This window comes from Hyperolius riggenbachi, chromosome 6 (assembly GCF_040937935.1).
Source record: "Hyperolius riggenbachi isolate aHypRig1 chromosome 6, aHypRig1.pri, whole genome shotgun sequence".
Classification (NCBI taxonomy): Eukaryota; Metazoa; Chordata; class Amphibia; order Anura; family Hyperoliidae; genus Hyperolius; species Hyperolius riggenbachi.
In genome coordinates, this window is record NC_090651.1 from 295,395,666 (window position 1) to 295,419,342 (window position 23,677).

The 23,677-nt window shown below is 43.7% G+C and overlaps 1 protein-coding gene across 1 annotated transcript in view; it reads left to right on the top strand.

The window, feature by feature from the left end:
• LOC137522801 (sulfotransferase 2B1-like) overlaps nt 1-23,677 on the top strand; it is a 61,075-nt gene that overhangs the window by 28,343 nt on the left and 9,055 nt on the right. Inside the window, exon 4 of the mRNA XM_068242893.1 lies at nt 20,383-20,509. Within this exon, the coding sequence (XP_068098994.1) occupies nt 20,383-20,509 (127 nt within the window). The remainder of the gene's footprint in view (nt 1-20,382; nt 20,510-23,677) is intronic.

Genomic DNA, 23,677 nt, shown 5'->3' on the forward strand with positions numbered 1-23,677 from the left:
CAATGTATCCAGTGAGAATGTGTCTTCTCCTGTGTACACTTTTGGCTTGTATTCAGCTGAGACAGTGCTAGCAGTGTTTATATTATCTTGTTTGTTTTCATATCAGCTATTTTTGTATTATCTTGTTTGTTTTCCTATCAGTTACTTTTGTAATCACTTGCTCAACTTCAACAATGGCTCTAATGCTGGTAATACACGGCTCGATTTTGAGCCATTAAGATGGCTCGATAAATAATTTCCGACATGTCTGATCATCGTTTTGCCGTTAGATTTATCATTGGAGTGAATTGAAAAAAAGATAAGAAAAACGAGCGGAAGATAAGAGAATCGAGCAGGCAAAACGATCGGGCGCAGAATCGAATGCCAGAATCGACCCGTGTATTCCCAGCATACGTGCCCTTTCACAGTTATTGCACTGGTATGCGTTAGTATGCGTTGATATTATTATTATTGATTTATAAAGCGCCAACATATTCCGTGGTGCTGTACTAAGTAAGAAACAAACATGGGGTACATAATACAGACAATGGTGTACACTAATATACAAGATACATAATTAGTGACAAAATACAAAAAATGATACAGCATACAGCATACAGTGATATGTGTTTTATCCACAGCAGTCCATTGTAAAAAAAGCTTTCAGTTGAAAAGCGTATGGTGGGAACTGTGCCATATGAAAACATGAACATTACTTTAAAAATAAGTTTTCTTTGAGTTATAGCTGAGAGCAACTGATTAAAGAGAACCCATGGGGGATCTTCGGGGGGCAGATGGGACAGAGCCATGTTCTGTGCCTAATGACATGGCTCTGTGTCCCCTAACCGCTGCTCTCTGCCCCCCCCCCCCCCCCCACACACACACACACACACACACACACACACCGCCGCGCTATAGCCCCACGAGTTTAGCGACAAGATTTGTCACTAACTCAGAGGCAAACAGAGGGGAGAGGAATTCTCTGTTTAAAACGCCTGCCAGGGGCGTTCCTACAGGGTTTCCTGAGCTGCCAATGGGCAGCTCTCTCCCCCTGGCCACGCCTCCTGCCACTCCCTCACCTCCCTGCACGCTATGAGAGACAACACAGTCTCTCAGTGCAGCGTCGTGACCCAGAGGTCACGCAAGTGAAAGTGGGCTATTGCGGCCCACGGGAGTGGAGGGGAGCGGCGGTTTTTGCGGCTACCTGATCCACTCAGCCCTGTGGATCAGGCAGCCTACTTTTTTATTTTTTGAGCCGACCTCGGGCTCTCTTTAAGTGTAAAAGGGCTCTAAGCTTTCCATTGAAGAAGAAAGTGCTGTATTTAACTGTTTGAATGCTGTTCTGCTGCCAGTGTTTTTGTTTTATTTTGCTGCCTTTTTCCACTACACAGCTCAATCGCAAAATGGCAAATCGCTAGTGATTTTTAAATCGCTAGGGTTGCTACTTTTTCAAAGAAATCATGAGAAGTATTTTCCACTATAGTGATTCGATTTGAAAATCGCAATTGCATTTTGGAACGATTTTAAGAGGGATAATGCAATGCAAATGAAAATCGCAATCGCATAACAGAATTAATGAAAAATTGCAATCGCTGGCATTTGTGATTTGTGATTGCGATTGCTAGTGGAAAAGGGCCCTAAAGAGTCTTTTAGAGCAAAGGAAAAAGTACTGAGTTTCACACTACTTTAACGCATTTTGAGGCCTCGTTCAGACTATACGCGCTGCCGTGCGCATTTTGGCAGCGCGTATAGTGTGCGACACGCAAGAACGGTAGAAGGGTATAGACAGCCCTTCTACCGTTCCCATCATATGCGCTGCGTGTCAGCGCGATTGCGCTATCGCGTACTGCACGCATTTTTGTGAATCGCAGCGCAGATCCCATTCATTGTAATGAATGGGATCTGCAGCGCAGTGCATAGGAGCGCAGATGGCGTGCGATTGGATGCGTTGCGTTCCGATCGCACAGCCATCTGCGCTAAATGATGTGAACGAGGCCTGACTGTTTGGGAGTGTGCTGTGTTCTCCACATAGCTTCCATTCCTCTCCCTATTTATTCTGTTTATCAATACCAATCAACGTTTAATCCTATGCAGCCAGACTCTGAGGATTTATCAGTTGGGGAATTTTGCGTAACCTGACCCAGAGGTAATTATACGTAACCGGCGGTAATTATATGGAACCGGTAATTATCAGTCAGATGACAAGGTGTAAATGTTTTATTACTCATAGTGGAACACTGCTTTCAAACAGTTTATGTAAAATATATCTTTGACACCTTTATATCTCAGTTTACAGCCAACTATGGTTTTATAGACGTTGCAAAAGATTTAAATGTTATTCAAAATTTACGAAAAGAACAAAAGGCAGATGACGTGTGCAGTCATAGATCCCATAGAAAACAGACATCAACACAAGAAAAGGGATTATCATTTATTTATTTATATAGTGCTGACATCTTTCCCAGGACTTCACAGGGCCCATAATTCTGTCACTAACAACACCAATATACACGTGATGCCACTACACTACTGTGGGCCACCACCCTGGCCCTTATTCAATTCACTTTTTCTCCTAAGTTTTCTCCTAGGAGATATTTTTTCATATTTTGTTAAAAATAACTTTTGCACTCAGCAATTGAAAACAATTCTGAGTATTTTCTTGCTTGGTGGTAGTTTAAAAAGCATTTTATTCATAATGTGAAAATATCACGTAGGAAAAAACTTGAATTGAATTGGACCAGGCCCTGTATCGTAAGGCGGAATTGTCACCATAAAAATCTAATTTCAACAGCAACTGGTCTGAGTGTATTAAGTGATAAAGATGATGCAGGGGGCAGGAAAGAGCGCGGCTCCCTATAGCGGCGATCTGTATCGCCGTTACCAAGGGAACCGCTCTTTCCTGCTCCCTGCATCGTCACAGCAGCAGCGCCGGGCGCGCTGCTGTGATACACTCTGAGAAAGTTTCAGAAGGGGAACGCGGATTAGGAAGCGGCCGCTGCCTAAGCAGGTAATAGCAGCGGCGGCCGCGGGGGGAGCGGGGAGGGGGGGGGAGCGGGGCGCGGACCACCCACCACCCACCACTAGACCACCAGGGAAGACTCGCATACAAGCCGACCCCCCAACTTTTGACCCCCTTTTTGGGGGTCAAAAATTCAGCTTGTATGCGAGTATATACGGTAGATCAAGTATTTATCTACTTATATATGTGGTTTTTTTTTCCCTGGCATAGTATGGCTAATCCTCCTGCTTTAACCAGCTCACATACCTTTTTGACATTATGGACTTTTGAGAGGAGTGGGTGAGATATTCTGATTCCCTCTCACCAGTTACGGCAGTGTAGGAAGCAGGGAAGTGAGTTTATGCTCTATCTGGTCAACTTTGTTTAGGTGGTAAGCAAGTGGCTTTTACCACCCAGGGAAATGTCAAAGAGAATCTGAAGCGAGATTAAAACTCGCTTTTCACCTTATATTCTACATGGGCACGTTTGCCCCTGCTAAAACGCCGATATCCCGCGGCAGAATGCAAATCCCCCCCATAGTGCCTGGGGATCGCTTCCTGTTGAGGAAGGGCTAATGGCCGCAGCCCTGCCTCTCAGCGCGTCTATCAGCGCTGATCGCCGCCTCTCCCCGCCCCTCTCAGTCTTCCTTCACTGAGAGGGGCGGGGGAGAGGCAGAGATCCGCGCTGATAGACGTGCATGGAGGCAGAGCTACAGCCGAATGCTCTGCCTCCAGGAGCAGCAAAATCTACGACCAAGTTGGTCGTAGATTTGCAGGGGGGATTTGGGGGGTAAAGATCCCACGTTCTGCCACGGGATAGCGGCGTTTTAGCAGGGGCAAACATGCCCATGTTAAATATAAGATAAATCAGTCACCAATGTTGCAAGTGTTAAAAATGCACAATTACAATGACAGATTGAAAAGCCTTTATTTGAGATACAACTTGATCATTGTCCTTTCTTCTTCTTCATTATTATTTTGTGCCTGAGTCCAATAACGCAGTTATGTCTGCTTTTGAACAACACATCAATGTTAGGCCTCGTTCACAGTAGGTGTGTTGCTGTACGCTTTTCACATCGCATTGTGCTGTGCACTTTGCTAGGTACAGCTTTTTCCACTGATTCTGTGCAATGCAAGTGAATGGGTGTGCTTTTTTAGTGCATAGAAGTGAGATGCATTTTTTACCCCTAATTAGAGAAAAAACATTTTCAAATTAAAACAAATCTTTAGTGACAACTTCTACATCAAATAAGCAAAACATGCGGAACAAAAACATGTTCAAGTGCATTTAAGAGCATGTAAATGCATGGACTTCAGAGACAAAAACAAAAGACCGAGAGCCCAAATGGTGCGGTATTTCAAAGCAAACGAGACAAAATTTAATCAAAAGGATTATACTCACAAACATGGGTTGCCCCTAGGCAACCACTCCATATGCTGGTGGGGAGAATTAGGACCTGACCCCACTCAGGTATAAGATGTCGCTCTCTGTAGAAGGAAATTAGGAAGAATCCTTGCCACCATAGGTGGATTGCATTGTGATTAGGATAAAGACCAGAGGCGCCAAAAAGAGTAAAAACAATACTAAGGTTAAAAACTTGGGGGAGACGTACTCACCACCCATCCAACAGACCAAAAACCAATAGAAATCACACTGTTTGGTCAAAAATCAGCAATTTATTAGTACTCCCGGGTGCTACGCATTTCACGGGATTATCCCGCTTCCTCAGGCAATCAAACAGGAGCACAAGCTACAAAAAAATACAAAACAATAACATACATAAATTAAGGACCCCAAATGCTTGTAATAATTTAAATCATTCAAAACAGGAGTCAGCGCTCCACAGGATAAAAGTGCAAATCACAGTGCAGGCATGTAGCTTGAATACATAACAACTTCAAACCTTAATCACTAAGATTCATTTGAATATCTATATGAGCAGGTGTTCCAGGGATATACCTTATAAACAGATGTACATTCTGTGTATCCTATGTGCCGCTGGCTTCAGTGTCATAATAAATCATAATGGCTCGTGGTTTAAGATGGCCTCAAATGGTGGTGATAGTATATTATATATTACCTAATAAAAGTGACCAGGTCTATAGTGGCTTAGCTTGAAATGAAGTGATCACCGAGTGGATTGCATAATACAGTGCTCGATATATCCATAATAGGAATTCAGGCCTAGTGTAGACAAAGTAATAAAGAAGACTTACCAGTTGGGGGTCTGGAACGAGCTAAAGCGCCTCAGTGGAGAGCGAGGCGCACTGGACACTATAAATAGCCTCAATGAGCGGAGAACGCCGTCTCCGCATTGTCATGTCTAACTTCCGCTGTGCTAGGCGGAAGTGACGTTTGGCGCGCATGCGCCGGAGGATGTCGGCCCCATTTTGGAAAAGGTATACTGTTGGCATCATGTGATCCGCTTGTATGCGGCTATCCATAGCTCATGTGCGTCCAACGTGACGCGTAGGTATACAAAATATTGGCGCTGCAGGCGCCTAACTGCCAAAAAAACGCCCAGACATTTTTATGCGTCAAGATAGACGCCAATAGTATTAGTGTGCAAACTGCTAACGGTGGTGGGAGCTCTAACCAGGGGGATCCAAGGGGGTACCTGGATAATGTTTAGATATAAGAGACTAGGGGAATTCTATTAGAAGGAATTCAACATTCATATCCCATTTCTTACATTTTTCACGGAAGGTAAACAAGAATACATATTATATAAAACAACAAACTGGAGTACACATATAAATTGATATAAAATAAACAGATAATTAAAATAAATAAAAATTGTTTTTATAAAAAACAATAGCCAAAAACATTATTATCTCAATGAATCAAAATAGATAAAAGAGAGGACAAGTATAATAAAACTTTATCAATCATGGTGCAACTAATGGCACACATAAATCCAGTATCGTATGGGTATAAACACCTCCTATATCTTTTTGTCTAAAATGCTTTCTCTAAGACCTCATTAAGACCGTTAGGAACCAGACTTTTTAGGATATTGATCCAGTAGATCTCCTTCTGGCGCAAGGCTTCAAAAGTGTTTGGGATGTGTGGGGAAATAGCCTCTATAAAGGCGATACGGAATAGTAGGGGATTCTGATCATGGTGTGTGCCAAAATGTCTGGAGACGCTGTGAAGTGCTAGATTGTTGATAATGTTCCTCTTGTGTTGGCCGACCCTGCTGCGGGCCTCCTGAGTAGTACGGCCCACATATTGGAGGCCGCACGGACAGGAGATAAGATAAATAATAAATCGGGAATCACAATTGATGTGTTGTTTTACGGGGTAAATACTTGATGTAACGGCTGAATGGAAAGTGTTAGTATCATTCACAAACTGACAAGCTGTGCAGCGGGGCTTATTACATGGATAAGATCCGGGTATGATATTACCTTTGGACTGTGTATTCCTGAGCCTGCTTGGTGCAAGTAAATTTCGTAGATTAGGGGCCCTCCTGTACGTTAGTGGTGGTCTATCTGGGATCGCTAACTTTAAATAGGGGTCTTGGAGCAGGAGATCCCACCTATTTTGTAGTATTGATCTAATAGTTTTATGTTGGGCACTATATCTAGTGATGAATCGTGGAAAAGGCGATTCTTGAGATGTGGTTAATGTAGGTTTGGTAGGAACTACTTGAGTAGCTTTGTGTCTGGCATCTCTCAGTAACTTGTTAGGGTATTTGCGTTCCATGAACTTGTTTGTCAAAATTGCAGACTGTGAATGGAAATCCTCCTGATCAGTACAGTTGCGGAAGATGCGTTTATACTGGCAATAAGGGGTATTGGTGGTCCAGGGTTTATGATGGTGACTATTGAAATGGATGTAATTATTAGCATCAACCTTTTTAAAAAAACGTTTTAGTTTTGATTCTATCTCCATCAGCGTATAAGGATAGGTCTAAGAATTCTATGGTAGTATGATGGTGTTGAGCTCCTTCCCTGAGGACCTTCTCTATACGGAGGATTGGTATAATTATCTTGAAATCTGCACAAGCGGGATGATGGAGCGAATTATAGGGAAGAGAACTTCCATAGTTAATGACCTCCAACCCGTTATCTTAGAACTCAGACAGACACTGGCCCAACACTCCAAAAACAAAACATATTAATTTCACATGTCCAACCTCATCTCACGGGTGAAAAAGTTTGAAGTCGACACCATTGACACAAAATTGAGGAAATTGAATAGAGATCGGTTAGCATATGCAGAACATAGGGAACGCGAGCGCAAAACTCGGTTCCCTATAACCGATCCTATACCCTCACGTCCCCCACTGTTGCCACTTATGAGTATCACTGTTCCCCCACCAACACCTCGCATTTTTCCTTCCTATCCACCCCCTTGCCCCCTGCCACCGCCTACTTTTCCACCACCGATCACAGCACCTGTCACACCATTACCACCTCCCCCAGCATATGTTCCACCGAAGTTCAGTTTTGCCCACACCACTACACTTGAAAAAACACTGTTTGATGGGCCTACTGTAAACTCTTCCTCCATAATGGAGACGGGGTTGGCCGACCCTCCTGCGGCCCCTGCAATAACACCAGTGAGCAAAATTACTCCTACATTTAAAACCAAGAAGGATCCATTTGGTAAAATCAAATCCAAGAAGGGTAAATTACCGAACATCAAAAGTAAAAATAATAAAAATATACCCAAATCCGGCAACTTGAAACCACTTTACAAGTTTCTTAAAGGGCCGCCACCGGCTACACTGTGTGCTCCACTTATACCTGATCTAAAGATGGCCGTACAAGCCAATCAGGCCTGCAATACCACCACAGACAATATTAATGTCTCCCAATTAAGCGTTTATGAAACATCAACACAGATCTCAGACCACTCTACAGACCCTACAGTTCTAAATGACACACCTGACATTACGGAGAATCTGGACAGTACCTTGACCACAGCATGTTTTTTAGACCTGCCAGCCACCCTGTCCCAAAACACCCTGGTTCTCCCCCTACCGAGCCCCACCAACAATCGGGTTGTCCTGAACCTCAGACACAACATGAAGCGGTCGCACCCAGACCCCGGAAAAGAGGCAGCCGGGGCAAAGGCAAAACACATAAAAAAAGATGCACCAGGGCCATGCCCAACCCCAACTAAGAAGCATCTTTAACTTATCTGATCACTCACTATCTGTTCATGAAACAAAATTGTTGGAGAAAGGTTTATCATTCTGCCCCACTAACACATCCAACCTGAATGAATTATACACCGATCTTAATGCCTATATACGGAAGCTTACGTTAAGACGTCATTTTGCAATAAAAAAATATAAGGAGTCATCTGCCAGCTCTGACAATGGCTTGATCATTACTGACAATCCTTTAATACCACCGGTAACAATAAACCCAGGGGAGGTCTCTACTGAGAGGTACATTACCACTCAGTTAAAGGGACGCTCTAGATTCTACCCCACAGCATCTAAGGGCCATCTATTACAATCCTTTCACGATCTAGTCTTAGAAGATCTCCTAAAGATCAACTTACAGGATTCTCCCTCCTCCAACCTCACACATGCGGAACAATCTGCTCTTCATAGACTTAAATCGATGCATGACATAGTAATTAAACCTGCGGACAAGGGTGGGGGCATTGTTCTCCTTAATCGGGTGGATTATTTGGAGGAGGCCTCTCGCTTGTTAGACAACCCCCAACATTATGCGATCCTTGATCATGACCCGCCAGAGGAATACAATAATACACTAAAAGGGTTCATAAATGAACACTTCTTTAAGGGCATTCTTACCAAAAAGGAAAGAACCTTCCTCATTAACCAGCATCCCAGAACCCCATTTTTTTATTACCTCCCCAAGATACACAAAACACTCAGCAAACCACCGGGCCGACCAATCATATCCGGCATCGATTCCACTACAAGTAATCTATCTGTTTTTGTTGATCATCACCTTCAACCCCATGTACGGTCTCTTCCATCTTACCTCAGGGATTCTCAGCACCTTATACAGTTAATAAAAGATATTGTTTGGCAAGACAATTACCACTGGCTCACTTGTGATGTAACGTCATTATACACTAATATTCCCCATGACTTTGGACTGACGGCCATTGACCACTTTTTAAGTACCAACCCACACATGCCCATGGCCCAGAGAAGTTTTATTACACAATGTGCTGAATTCATCTTAACACATAATACCTTTAGTTTTCAGAACAAGTATTACCACCAGTTGACCGGGACAGCCATGGGCAGTTCGTTCGCGCCTTCGTTTGCGAACTTGTCCATGGGCCTCCTAGAACGTCTAAAGTTTCACCCTCAACATCCCTTTCAAAATAATATTATATTCTATAAAAGATATATCGACGATTTAATTTTTATTTGGCATGGTGACCCTGACAGCATCACACACTTCGTCCGCTACCTAAATAACAATGCAGCTGGCCTCCAGTTCACAGCTCTACACCATCATACTACCATAGAATTCTTAGACCTATCCTTATACGCTGATGGAGATAGAATCAAAACTAAACGTTTTTTAAAAAGGTTGATGCTAATAATTACATCCATTTCAATAGTCACCATCATAAACCCTGGACCACCAATACCGCTTATTGCCAGTATAAACGCATCTTCCGCAACTGTACTAATCAGGAGGATTTCCATTCACAGTCTGCAATTTTGACAAACAAGTTCATGGAACGCAAATACCCTAACAAGTTACTGAGAGATGCCAGACACAAAGCTACTCAAGTAGTTCCTACCAAACCTACATTAACCACATCTCAAGAATCGCCTTTTCCACGATTCATCACTAGATATAGTGCCCAACATAAAACTATTAGATCAATACTACAAAATAGGTGGGATCTCCTGCTCCAAGACCCCTATTTAAAGTTAGCGATCCCAGATAGACCACCACTAACGTACAGGAGGGCCCCTAATCTACAAAATTTACTTGCACCAAGCAGGCTCAGGAATACACAGTCCAAAGGTAATATCATACCCGGATCTTATCCATGTAATAAGCCCCGCTGCACAGCTTGTCAGTTTGTGAATGATACTAACACTTTCCATTCAGCCGTTACATCAAGTATTTACCCCGTAAAACAACACATCAATTGTGATTCCCGATTTATTATTTATCTTATCTCCTGTCCGTGCGGCCTCCAATATGTGGGCCGTACTACTCAGGAGGCCCGCAGCAGGGTCGGCCAACACAAGAGGAACATTATCAACAATCTAGCACTTCACAGCGTCTCCAGACATTTTGGCACACATCATGATCAGAATCCCCTACTATTCCGTATCACCTTTATAGAGGCTATTTCCCCACACATCCCAAACACTTTTGAAGCCTTGCGCCAGAAGGAGATCTACTGGATCAATATCCTAAAAAGTCTGGTTCCTAACGGTCTTAATGAGGTCTTAGAGAAAGCATTTTAGACAAAAAGATAAAGGAGGTGTTTCTGGGTTGCCAAGCATCCGTCAAAAGACGGACTGTCCGTACAGAAGCTCTTAAAATAGAGCTGTCCGTACTGCCCGTATTTCCTGGGCAGTCGTCCATCCAAAAGTGCATAAATTATTAAAATCTATTCTGCGCATGCGCCTTTCGCTATGCGCGCTCTTTTTCCCCCCTCCCTCAGTCTCCCCTCAGCTGCCCTCTCCTCCCCGGGTGTCCTCTCCAATCAGCTAACCTCATTTGGAGCCGGTGACTCGCTGCCCAATAAGAGATGCAGGGAGCCGGCCCAGCCCACTGAGGAATGTCACGTGGAGGAGGACAGCGAGGAGAGTGTCACACGGGCAGCAGCCAGGTCGGAGCTGAGGTCGCAGCATACTAGACAGCACTGCACTCAGGCACACAGACACAGCCGCCGAGCCATGCAGCAGAGCCGAGCAGGAGCAGATCAGCAGCAGCCGACCGAGCACATGCCATCCCAGCTAACAAGTAAGGAAAAGACAGTCCCAGCCTGGCTCGCTGAACTCCATGGCAGCAGCAGGCTCTGTAATAGCTTTGTGAAACGAAGGAAGGAATCCCGCTGCACCAATTGGTCGGGTGAAAGTAGAAAATCCTTTATTGATATTTCAATCCATCATCAGTGTTGCAATAAAAGGCTCACGCGTATCGGAGCATAAAATAGCTCCTTAATCATAGCATACTAACATGAGTGTGTTAACAGGTTATATAGTGCAATCGGCCACACCCCTAGAGGTGTGAGCCCTGTGCTTAAAGGTATACATAACATAGTATAAAAAGGTGATTAATGACACCATAATGCATATATAAAATCTTCATTTAAAAACAGTAGATACAGTATGACATTACTACTTAAAAACCTACCAAAATATCCACCCAATATCTGAAATAAGCTGCAATATCGCACATACACTGGATGGTATTTATTGATGTTAATCGTAGAAAGTATTTAGATCCAATCTGGAATTTAATCCTGTAGGGGATCGGGTCCCCAATTTCCAGATCCAGAAAGCCTCCCGTCTTAGGAGCCTCCCATAAATATCCCCTCCCCTCTGTGGGTGTGATATCCTTTCTATACCATGAAATCTAAAGCCTGCCATGTTGCCTGAATGGACATGGAAGAAGTGCTTAGAAACACTCGAAGCATGGGAAATATAAGCTGCATTCCTCTGACATCTCCCTGCACCATGATAGTGCTCAGAAATTCTCTGGCGGAGAGGGCGGGTGGTACACCCCACATATTGAACCGTGCACTCCACACAAGTAACCAGGTACACAACGTTACTAGTATGACAATTAATATACTGTTTAATTTCATAACTAGTGTGCCTAGAAAGGGAAACAGCCTCCCGAGTCTGTTCATGAACATGACAGAATCTGCATGTATTGTAACCGCATCTATAAGAACCCAGGTATCTCAACCAAGTGGGTCTAGGTCTGTCAGCGCTCTGGAACAAACTAGGGGAAAGCCTTGAACCCAAGGTGGGAGCACGTCGTGAGGAGAAACCACAGCCCTCCGCCAGTATAGCTTGTAATTTGGGGTCTGAGTGGAGGACAGGCAAATATTTTTTAATAGTTTTAACAATCTGAGAATATTCTAGACTGTATGAGGTTACAAAATTAATACCCCTGTCAAATCGCCTTTTCTCCCTACCGAATCGGGAAGACAAAAGGTCGGCCCTAGTCTTACACAGAACCCGATTTCTGGCCTGTAGGATAAGATTATCCCGATATCCCCGAACTTTAAGCCTGGATTGGACCAGATCTAATTCCTGTTCGAGTCTATCTGGGTCTGAGCAGTTCCTCGCTGCTCTAATCATTTCTCCATATGGAATGGATCTTAAAGTATGTTTGGGATGGCAACTTGTAGCTAAAAGCAGAGAGTTGCCCGCACATTCCTTCCTAAAGGTTCTGGTCAGTATCCTCCCTGTCGTGACACAACCAGTCAAATGCAAATCCAAAAAATCAATTTCAGTGGCATTATGGGACATAGTAAAGGACAAATTTAGTTCATTGTTATTACAGTATGTCAAAAAAGTCTGAATGTCCCTCTCTGGCCCCCTCCAAACTAGCAGCAGATCATCTATATATCTAGAATACCAAAAAACAGATTCAGAAAAGGGGTTGCACTCTCCAAAGATGCGGAGCTCCTCCCACCATCCCATGTACAAATTAGCCAGGGATGGGGAGAATTTGGCTCCCATAGAAGCTCCGCATCTTTGGAGATAGTACACCCCGTCAAACATAAAATAATTCCTACTAAGCAGATGATCCACCGCCAGGAGGAGGAAGTCACAGACAGAAGGCGTAAAAGATCCATATTTCCTAATATGAAAATCCAGTGCTCTAAGAGCTAATTTGTGAGGAATCGAAGAGTACAACGAGGCCACATCCATTGTGACCCAAACAAAGGATTGGTCCCAATGGAGGGATTCTAGACTGGATAGCAAATGGGTTGTGTCACGTAGAAATCCAGGTAAGCGGCGCACTAGAGGTTGGAGACACCCATCCACCCACTGTCCCAGGCGTTCCCCGAGAGAGCCAATCCCCGCCACAATGGGACGGCCCCTGGGAGGAACATCCGGCTTGTGGACTTTGGGTAAATGATGGAAAATAGGTACAATGGGTGCCTCCACCAAAAGATACTCCCGCTCTTTCTGGCCGAAAATACCCAGCGAAACCCCCAAATCAAGTAACTGCTGAAGTTCAGCTTTAAAACATTGCGTGGGGTCACTGGGTAATACCTCATAGGTGGCTGTATCTTCCAATTGTCGTAGCGCCTCACTCCGATAGGCAGATGAATCCAGGACCACCACAGCCCCCCCTTTGTCAGCATTGCGAATAACTATCGCTTTGTTATTCTGGAGGGACTGTAGTGCTGCCTGTTCTTGCCGTGACAGATCGGAAGCCGCCTTATTGGCCCTTTTAATTCGCATGAGATCCTTTTCAACCAAATCCTGGAAGACATCCACGATAGGAGTTCTGGCCTGGATGGGGTAGAAGCGGGAATTGGAGGTGGCCACGGGGCCCGGAGCCGCCCCGGAGGCTGGGCCATCACTCATGCTGGACAACTGGTCCAACATGAGGATGAGAGAAGCCTCCTGGAATGGAGGGATCTGCCCAGCCTCCGGGGCGGGAAGGCGATGGGGCCCCGGGGACACCCCCAACCCGTCCTCCACCCCACCCAGGCCGTCACCCTCCAAGAAGTGCTTCTTGACCATCAGGTTGCGAACAAACTTGTTCACATCCAGCATGGTATTGAAGATGTCAAAATGATGTGTAGGTGCATAAGATAAACCCCTAGAAAGGAGAGAGATCTGGTCTGGGGAAAGTTCGATACTGGATAGATTAATTACATTTAAAGTGGCTGGGGAATGAATCACTTTCCGTTTCTTTCGGCCTGCCCTCCTAGTCCGCTTCCACCTCTTTTCTTGTATCTCCCCCTGCTCTTCTTGGGGCGTTGGTAATAGGACGGTTGGCCTGGAGGGGTTTCCTGGATGGTCAGTCCGCGCTGGTCCCCCCCCCGTTTGGGGGTGCCAGAAAAGACGGACTGGACCCTCTCCTCTCTGTTGTCTGGTGAGTCAGAGGCTGAACCCATACTATCTGCGGAGCTGAAACTAACCTTTTTGTGTCTGGGTCTGCGGAGAATGGATCTAGGTGATCTATACAAAGTTTCCCACCTACCCCATTCATACACAACATTGTTTTTATAATCCCCAGAATCCCTGAGGAATTTGGTACGCTTGGTGTTCATGATTAGATTTTCTAATTTAGAGACATTCTCTTTCATTTTATTCATGAGCTCATCAAAATGTTCAAAAGAAGAGAACTTATTCAGTTCTCTTCTAGTATCTGAAATTTGAACCTTGATGTCTGTCAGTTTCTGTTCCTCATACACTATAATCAGCTTCATGAGACGAATGGAACAGTCGGTCAGCACCTGGTTCCATTCGGTCACAAACTGATTCGAATAGATGGTAGTGGGGATTTTTTTAATGCGTAGCCCCCTGGGAATCATCCCTTCCGATACATAGTGTTTTAAAGTGGTAATATCCCACCATAACCGAGTTTCCTTGTCCAATAGACCCTCTAAACCTGAAAAAGAAGATTGCAGATTCATAGCAGGATCAATGTTATACACTCCTGGCTGCTTAGAAAACACAGACATGTATTTGTCAATCTTATCAGGGTACATCAGAAGTTCACCTAAAATGTCCAATGCAAAATCAGGCTCTGGTTCCGCTGGCTCTGAGCCAGCCAGATTGGCTGCCTGTGCACCTGAAACAGGATCTAAAGTTGATCTATTAGCAACAAGATCTTTCCCAGAGGAAACAGCACTGTCTTTAAGCGTATCTATATTGCGTATGTCAGGAGCTTGCGAATTGTCCTGTATAAAGGAGTTCATGGTACTATTATTACTTTTACAATGTTCCTCATTGGCTGCAGTAAAGCCCCTAATGAGTTCCTGGACATGGGAAGATTTAGGGATAGCCCCCTTTTTTATCCAGTCCTGCAAATTTCCTTTAGTATACAAAGTAGGATAGGGATGGCTACTCACATCAGTCGAGGCCTGTCTGGATCCTTTTGTCAGGCACAACCTCAGGTTATCTGCTACAGACGATAGTGTGGCCCCAAAAGTGTCCGCCCGTACATGGGCACCTTCTGTCCAATTCCCCCGCTGAGTGTTAGCATCCTCTGATGGTAGCAACGGTTGGTGGGGGACATCCGTCCACTCCCACTGTTCGGATTCTGCTCGTGGAGCCTGCGGAGTAGTGGAAAGGGCGGGTGCCGACTGTATGGGTTCCTGGCTATGAGTGATGACGTCACTTCCATTAGGCCTGGACGGATCCACTGCTGGCGTGGTATCCTGTAGCGGCGGCCATTTTGTTGTAGCCCGTTTCCCCGTTGTAGCCGACTGTGAGCCCGTGCGCCCCACATCTTCACTCTCCACAGGGGGAGGCGCAACACGACTCCGCAGGGCACGGGCCTCCATTCCAGACCCCAAAACAAATCCACAGTTCCAAGAAGGAGGAAACACACGCAGTCCCAGGTAGGTAGAGTATGGGAACTTCCTCCGTTATCACCAGGCAACAGACCATAGGATATATATGACAGCCACGGATACAAGGAGGGATGGTAGGATAGAGTGAATGTCAATGCTGGCAACAGCTGATGTGGAATATAAATATGCAAAAATGTCTGAGGATTACACCCATACTGTGGGAGCTGGTCTCAGCTGGCCATGTAGGTATAGGAAAAGGAAGGGAGACCACTACACTCACATGTATGACCAAAGGGGAGCACGGAAATCAGTAGCCAAAATCCACATGAAACGAAGGAAGGAATCCCGCTGCACCAATTGGTCGGGTGAAAGTAGAAAATCCTTTATTGATATTTCAATCCATCATCAGTGTTGCAATAAAAGGCTCACGCGTATCGGAGCATAAAATAGCTCCTTAATCATAGCATACTAACATGAGTGTGTTAACAGGTTATATAGTGCAATCGGCCACACCCCTAGAGGTGTGAGCCCTGTGCTTAAAGGTATACATAACATAGTATAAAAAGGTGATTAATGACACCATAATGCATATATAAAATCTTCATTTAAAAACAGTAGATACAGTATGACATTACTACTTAAAAACCTACCAAAATATCCACCCAATATCTGAAATAAGCTGCAATATCGCACATACACTGGATGGTATTTATTGATGTTAATCGTAGAAAGTATTTAGATCCAATCTGGAATTTAATCCTGTAGGGGATCGGGTCCCCAATTTCCAGATCCAGAAAGCCTCCCGTCTTATTCCAGATTGGATCTAAATACTTTCTACGATTAACATCAATAAATACCATCCAGTGTATGTGCGATATTGCAGCTTATTTCAGATATTGGGTGGATATTTTGGTAGGTTTTTAAGTAGTAATGTCATACTGTATCTACTGTTTTTAAATGAAGATTTTATATATGCATTATGGTGTCATTAATCACCTTTTTATACTATGTTATGTATACCTTTAAGCACAGGGCTCACACCTCTAGGGGTGTGGCCGATTGCACTATATAACCTGTTAACACACTCATGTTAGTATGCTATGATTAAGGAGCTATTTTATGCTCCGATACGCGTGAGCCTTTTATTGCAACACTGATGATGGATTGAAATATCAATAAAGGATTTTCTACTTTCACCCGACCAATTGGTGCAGCGGGATTCCTTCCTTCGTTTCATGTGGATTTTGGCTACTGATTTCCGTGCTCCCCTTTGGTCATACATGTGAGTGTAGCGGTCTCCCTTCCTTTTCCTATATCTGTAATAGCTTTCCCTCATCTCATGTTTTATTAGGGCTCGCCTCGCTCCGGTCTGACAGCTGGCTGATTGTGACCACTGGCCACCAGGTCACACAGTTCATTCATGCATCATGCCTGTATTCTTACAGCAGGCGATGCAGAGGGAAGGGACAGCTTCAGCTTTCTACTGCACTGTGAGGTGAGGGGGGCAAAGTAGTTCTTTCATTCCTAAAAGTGTTTGTGTGACCTGAGGACAGAAGGGAAGTATGGAGAAATACACCCATATGTATTTAGAGAATTTAGCCTGTTTAATTCCTCTTCATTTGTGTCTATTTATTATTATTTAGTATTGCTGTAGCGTGACATCTTCTGCAGCACTGTACATACTGTAGATAGTCATGCCATTTAACTGTCCTCAGAGGAGCTCGCACTCTAATCCCAACTGTAGTTATGTGTCCTCCATCGTGTATGTCAATACAATAGGCCAATTTTAGGGGAAGCCAATTTTTAGTTATCTGTATGTTTTTGGGGTGTAGGAGAAAACCAGAGTGTCTGGAGGAAACCCACGCAGTCACACTGAGATAATACAAACTCTTTGCCATGGCTGGGAATGGAACCAGGGACCCAGCGCTGCAACCACTACGCCACTATGCTGTCCACAATTTGTAATTTGATCTCTCCCTGTGTCACCTGACTGCCATGGCAGATAAGCTCATTTTAAACCACAGTATGTTAACAATATGTTTGCTTCCAAGAAAGCAGGAAGTAGATACGCTCCAGAATTATTGTAGGATTTGTATTAGCTGTAACAAAGAAATGTTTTTTCTTTAAAGGTTATTATGCTGTTGCTTATCTTTCAGAGCATAGAGGAAGTTCTGAGTTAAGGTCTGCTTGAAAGGGAACCTAAAAAAAGCAAGAGTAACTTATCTGGGGCTTTTACTGGCCCCCTCCCTCCAGCCGCTCTCTGCCCGACTCAGTCCGCGCGGTCACAAACAGATCCTCTGGTCCCCTGCAGCGCCCCACTTTTGGTCCCAGCGACTCAGCGGGTAAATGGGCCACTGGGCCTGTGCAGCCAGACAGGGTCGCACAGGTGCAGTCAGTGACTATTAACGTGCTGAGTGCCGGAACCAAAAGTTAGGCGCTGCAGGGGACCAGAGGATCTGGCATCTTCTGCAGCACATTACAGAGTACATAGTCATGTCACTGACTGTCCTCAGAGGAGCACAGTCTAATCCCACCATAGTCATAGTGTAATGTCCCACCATATTATTATTATGTATTTATATAGCACTGACATCTTCTGCAGCACTTTACAGAGTACATAGTCATGTCACTGACTGTCCTCAGAGGAGCTCAGTCTAATCCTACCATAGTCATAGTGTAATGTCCCACCATATTATTAGGTATTTATATAGCACTGACATCTTCTGCAGCACTTTACAGTGTACATAGTCATGTCACTGACTGTCCTCAGAGGAGCTCACAATCTAATCCTACCATAGTCATAGTCTAATGTCCTACCATATTATTATTATTATGTATTTATATAGTACGGACATCATGTTTCTTTTATCGGGAAACAAGCCTTCTCAGTTCAGGTGGGCTGTTTCACATGAGCCATATGCAGTAATCACCTGCTCCAGCTACAGTATGTTTCTTTCCTCCCGAAATTCACAAGAAGTTCCCTAAAAAGCCCGCTACTGACCCCGCCCCTGACTCCGCCCCCTGTCCGCCCAAAATTTGGGCTGTCCAGATTTTTTGACCATTTTGTCCAGGAAAAATGAGAAATTGGGTTGGCAACCCTGAGGTGTTTATACCCATACGATACTGGATTTATGTGTGCCATTAGTTGCACCATGATTGATAAAGTTTTATTATACTTGTCCTCTCTTTTATCTATTTAGATTCATTGAGATAATAATGTTTTTGGCTATTGTTTTTTATAAAAACAATTTTTATTTATTTTAATTATCTGTTTATTTTATATCAATTTATATGTGTACTCCAGTTTGTTGTTTTATATAATATGTATTCTTGTTTACCTTCCGTGAAAAATGTAAGAAATGGGATATGAATGTTGAATTCCTTCTAATAGAATTCCCCTAGTCTCTTATATCTAAACATTATCCAGGTACCCCCTTGGATCCCCCTGGTTAGAGCTCCCACCACCGTTAGCAGTTTGCACACTAATACTATTGGCGTCTATCTTGACGCATAAAAATGTCTGGGCGTTTTTTTGGCAGTTAGGCGCCTGCAGCGCCAATATTTTGTATACCTACGCGTCACGTTGGACGCACATGAGCTATGGATAGCCGCATACAAGCGGATCACATGATGCCAACAGTATACCTTTTCCAAAATGGGGCCGACATCCTCCGGCGCATGCGCGCCAAACGTCACTTCCGCCTAGCACAGCGGAAGTTAGACATGACAATGCGGAGACGGTGTTCTCCGCTCATTGAGGCTATTTATAGTGTCCAGTGCGCCTCGCTCTCCACTGAGGCGCTTTAGCTCGTTCCAGACCCCCAACTGGTAAGTCTTCTTTATTACTTTGTCTACACTAGGCCTGAATTCCTATTATGGATATATCGAGCACTGTATTATGCAATCCACTCGGTGATCACTTCATTTCAAGCTAAGCCACTATAGACCTGGTCACTTTTATTAGGTAATATATAATATACTATCACCACCATTTGAGGCCATCTTAAACCACGAGCCATTATGATTTATTATGACACTGAAGCCAGCGGCACATAGGATACACAGAATGTACATCTGTTTATAAGGTATATCCCTGGAACACCTGCTCATATAGATATTCAAATGAATCTTAGTGATTAAGGTTTGAAGTTGTTATGTATTCAAGCTACATGCCTGCACTGTGATTTGCACTTTTATCCTGTGGAGCGCTGACTCCTGTTTTGAATGATTTAAATTATTACAAGCATTTGGGGTCCTTAATTTATGTATGTTATTGTTTTGTATTTTTCTGTAGCTTGTGCTCCTGTTTGATTGCCTGAGGAAGCGGGATAATCCCGTGAAACGCGTAGCACCCGGGAGTACTAATAAATTGCTGATTTTTGACCAAACAGTGTGATTTCTATTGGTTTTTGGTCTGTTGGATGGGTGGTGAGTACGTCTCCCCCCAAGTTTTTAACCTTAGTATTGTTTTTACTCTTTTTGGCGCCTCATGTAAATGCATGGGTACGCTTAAAAAAAGTGCGCTGCAACGCACTGTAACGTGTTATGAAATGTGCATCAACACATGCGGTTTTTATCATGCACTTAAATACTTTTCTGAACGCACTAATATGAACAAGACCTTACAGATGCTGAAGTGGACAGAAGCGGACACAACAGCGTTAGTGGGCTCAGGCCTTTATGTTTAAATTGTATCTTCTGTGCTTTACTTTAACTTTGTGTTCTGTTCAATGTTGTGGAAGAGAAGCAGCACAGACTGGCTTCCTCTTTGGGTTTCTTGTGACATCACTACCTATACAAGTTATAATTATAGTGTTTTTATTCTATATTTATATATAAATATGAATAATATTTTTTATTGATTTATAAAGCGCCAACATATTGTGGCATTGTATTATATGCTTATTATATTATTGTGTATTTAAAAATCTTTTCAGGTTATATACACAGTCCGAAATCCCAAAGATGTTGCCGTCTCTCTTTACTACTTTGCAAAGATGACCTCCTTCTATAAAGATCCTGAAAGTTTTGATGAGTTTGTTAAAGATTTTTTAACGGGAGACAGTGAGTAAGCTTCAAAATTAAAATAAAATGTTTTTTTTTTTCACTTATTAAAGAGAAACTTCAGCTAAACATATTAATACGCCCTCAATTTTAGTTCAGTATTCAAATCTATTAAATTCATCGCTTGGCGGTACATCGGGGAGGCTAAATGCATGGTAGATTCTCGGCAGATATGGCCCTGACCACCTGACAATTCTCTGGTGTGTGTATGAGGATTTAGGCCTCGTTCCCACTACACGCTGCTGTGTGCATTTGGGCAGCGTTTATAGTGTGCGACAAGCAAGAATGGTAGAAGTACATAGACAGCACTTCTGACGTTCCCATCATATGCACTGCCCAGCAGTGTGATGCGCTATTGCACTGCTGCATTTATTTTTCGGGACTCACAGAGCTGTCCCATTCACTGTAGTGACTGGAGTCAGCAGCGCAGCGCATGCATACACATGGCATTCGGTCACATGGCCATCTGCGCTTACTGATGTGAACGAGGCCTAATACCGTATATACTCGCATACAAGCCGAATTTTTGACCCCCAAAAAGGGGGCCAAAAGTTGGGGGGTCGGCTTGTATGCGAGTCATGTTGGTCCGCGGGTCCCCCCCTCCACTGGTCTGCGGGTCCCCCGCTCCCCCCAAGGCCGCCGCCGCTGCTATTACCTTTCCGCATCTTCTATTCCCCTCTCCGTGCTGCTTGTAAACATTCACAGCAGCGCGCCCGGCGCTGCTACTGTGACGAGGCAGGAGGCAGGAAAGAGCGCGGCTTCCTGTTACTATGGGAACCGCTCTTTCCTGGCTTGCCGTGGGTGGAGCGGGGGACCGGCGGACCAGCTATACTGAGCGCTATAATGAGCACTATACTAGCTAAACTGGGGCACATTACTAGCTATACTGAGCACTATACTAGCTAAACTGGGGCACATTACTAGCTATACTGAGCACTATACTAGCTATTCTGAGCACTATGCTAGCTAAACTGGGGCACATTACTAGCTATACTGAGCACTATACTAGCTAAACTGGGGCACATTACTAGCTATACTGAGCACTATACTAGCTAAACTGGGGCACATTACTAGCTATACTGAGCACTATACTAGCTATACTGAGCACTATACTAGCTAAACTGGGGCACATTACTAGCTATACTGAGCACTATACTAGCTAAATTGGGGCACATTACTAGCTATACTGAGCACTATACTAGCTAAACTGGGGCACATTACTAGCTAGACTGAGCACTATACTAGCTAAACTGGGGCACATTACTAGCTATACTGAGCGCTATACTAGCTAAACTGGGGCACATTACTAGCTAGACTGAGCACTATACTAGCTATACTGGGCACTATACTAGCTATACTGGGGCACTTTACTAGCTATACTGAGCACTATAATAGCTATACTGGGCACTATACTAGCTATACTGGGGCACTACCTACCTATACTGGGCACTTTACTAGCTATACTGGGACACACTATGGGAATAAGGCGGCCAGCATTTCCTACCCCCGGCTTATATGGGGATCAATCATTTTTCCCTGATTTTTCAGGTAAAAGTTGGGGGTTCGGCTTATATGCGGGTCGGGTTATATGCGAGTATATACGGTACATCAAACACACAATGTTAAATAATGTGAAAAAAGAAGAGAGAGAACAAGAGGGAAAGATATTTGCATGTTTGTCGTTTCCCATTTACAACCTGTGGACTTAAAGGACCATTACCAGGCCAGGATTTACATCATAGGAGCCTATAGGCACAGATGTCCTGGCATCCTAGACTTATCCCTCCATGTACTTACAAACTCCTGCCGAACCATTGGCTGGCCCAGCTGTCACTTCTCCCTTACTTCCCTTGCCTGTCATAGCTACAGGTGTCCCATTTCATTAGGTAGCCAGAGGTACCCTCAGTATTAAGTAGCTAGTGGTGCCCCTGACTGAAGGGAGATCTCGTCAGTGGAATGCCGAGAACTGGGTGAGTAACCTATGCATAGGGAAGGCAGGAGAGAGGCACTGGGGAAGTGAGTGAGCCGCCTTTCCATCATCAGGCACTTGTAGGCACGTGCCTACAGTGCCTTATGGTAAATCCGGCCCTGACCATTACTGAGAAAAAAATCCTAACATTCAAAGGTAACCTAAAGCTAGAAGTATATGGAGGCTGCAATATGTATTTCCTTTCAAACAAAACAAGTTGCCTGGCAGCCCTGCTGGTCTGTATGGCTGCAGTAGTGTCTGAATCACACCAGAATCAAGCATGCAGCTAATCTAGTCAGATCTGACAATAATGTCAAACATCTGATCTGCTACATGCTTGTTCAGGGTCTATAGCTTAATGTATTAGAGGCAGAGGATCAGCAGGATAGCCAGGATAATGATATTGCTTATAAGGAAATAAATATGGCAGCCTCTATATACCTCTCGCTTCAGGTTCCCTTTAAGCATTTAAAGCATACCTGAACTGACTTTTCTTTTTTAAATTAAATATTAGGTATTGTCCTTTAAAATATGGCAAACTTTTTTTCCACTTTCTGTTGTCTTTCATTGGCTTCTGTTCCACATGTTTTAACAACCAAGCAGTCGATTCCATTCCTAGAATGGCAGGTGTAAATTCACCAACAATTACAGGTGCTGCATTTTACAATGATGTTCTTACAGAGATATATTTTTATTTTGGGGGTTAGCTCAGTTCAGGTTTGCTTTAAAGAGACACTGAAGCGAACAAAAAAATATGATATAATGAATTGGTTGTGTACTATGAATAATTACTAGAAGATTAGCAGCAAGGAAAATATTCTCATATTTTTATTTTCAGGTATATAGTGTTTTTTCTAACATTGCATCATTCTCTAATATGTGCAGATTACACAACACTCAGCATTCAAAATGATTCTTTCAGGGCAGTCTGTGAACTAATGACCTCTCCTCTGGCAGAGAAAAAGAAAACAGTTGAGATAATAAAACTCAGAAGACAGCCCTCTCCACGACTTTGAAAGTCGTAGAGCTTAATGGCTTTTTTGCATAGAGATAACAACTGGAGTTTCTTAACTCTTCCTGTACTGGAAACAATTAGACTGATGTATCTGATCTTAATGTGTTATTTCTTAGCTGTACTACACATGCAAATCATAATATCATAATTTTTTTTTCGCTTCAGTGTCTCTTTAATAAAGTGT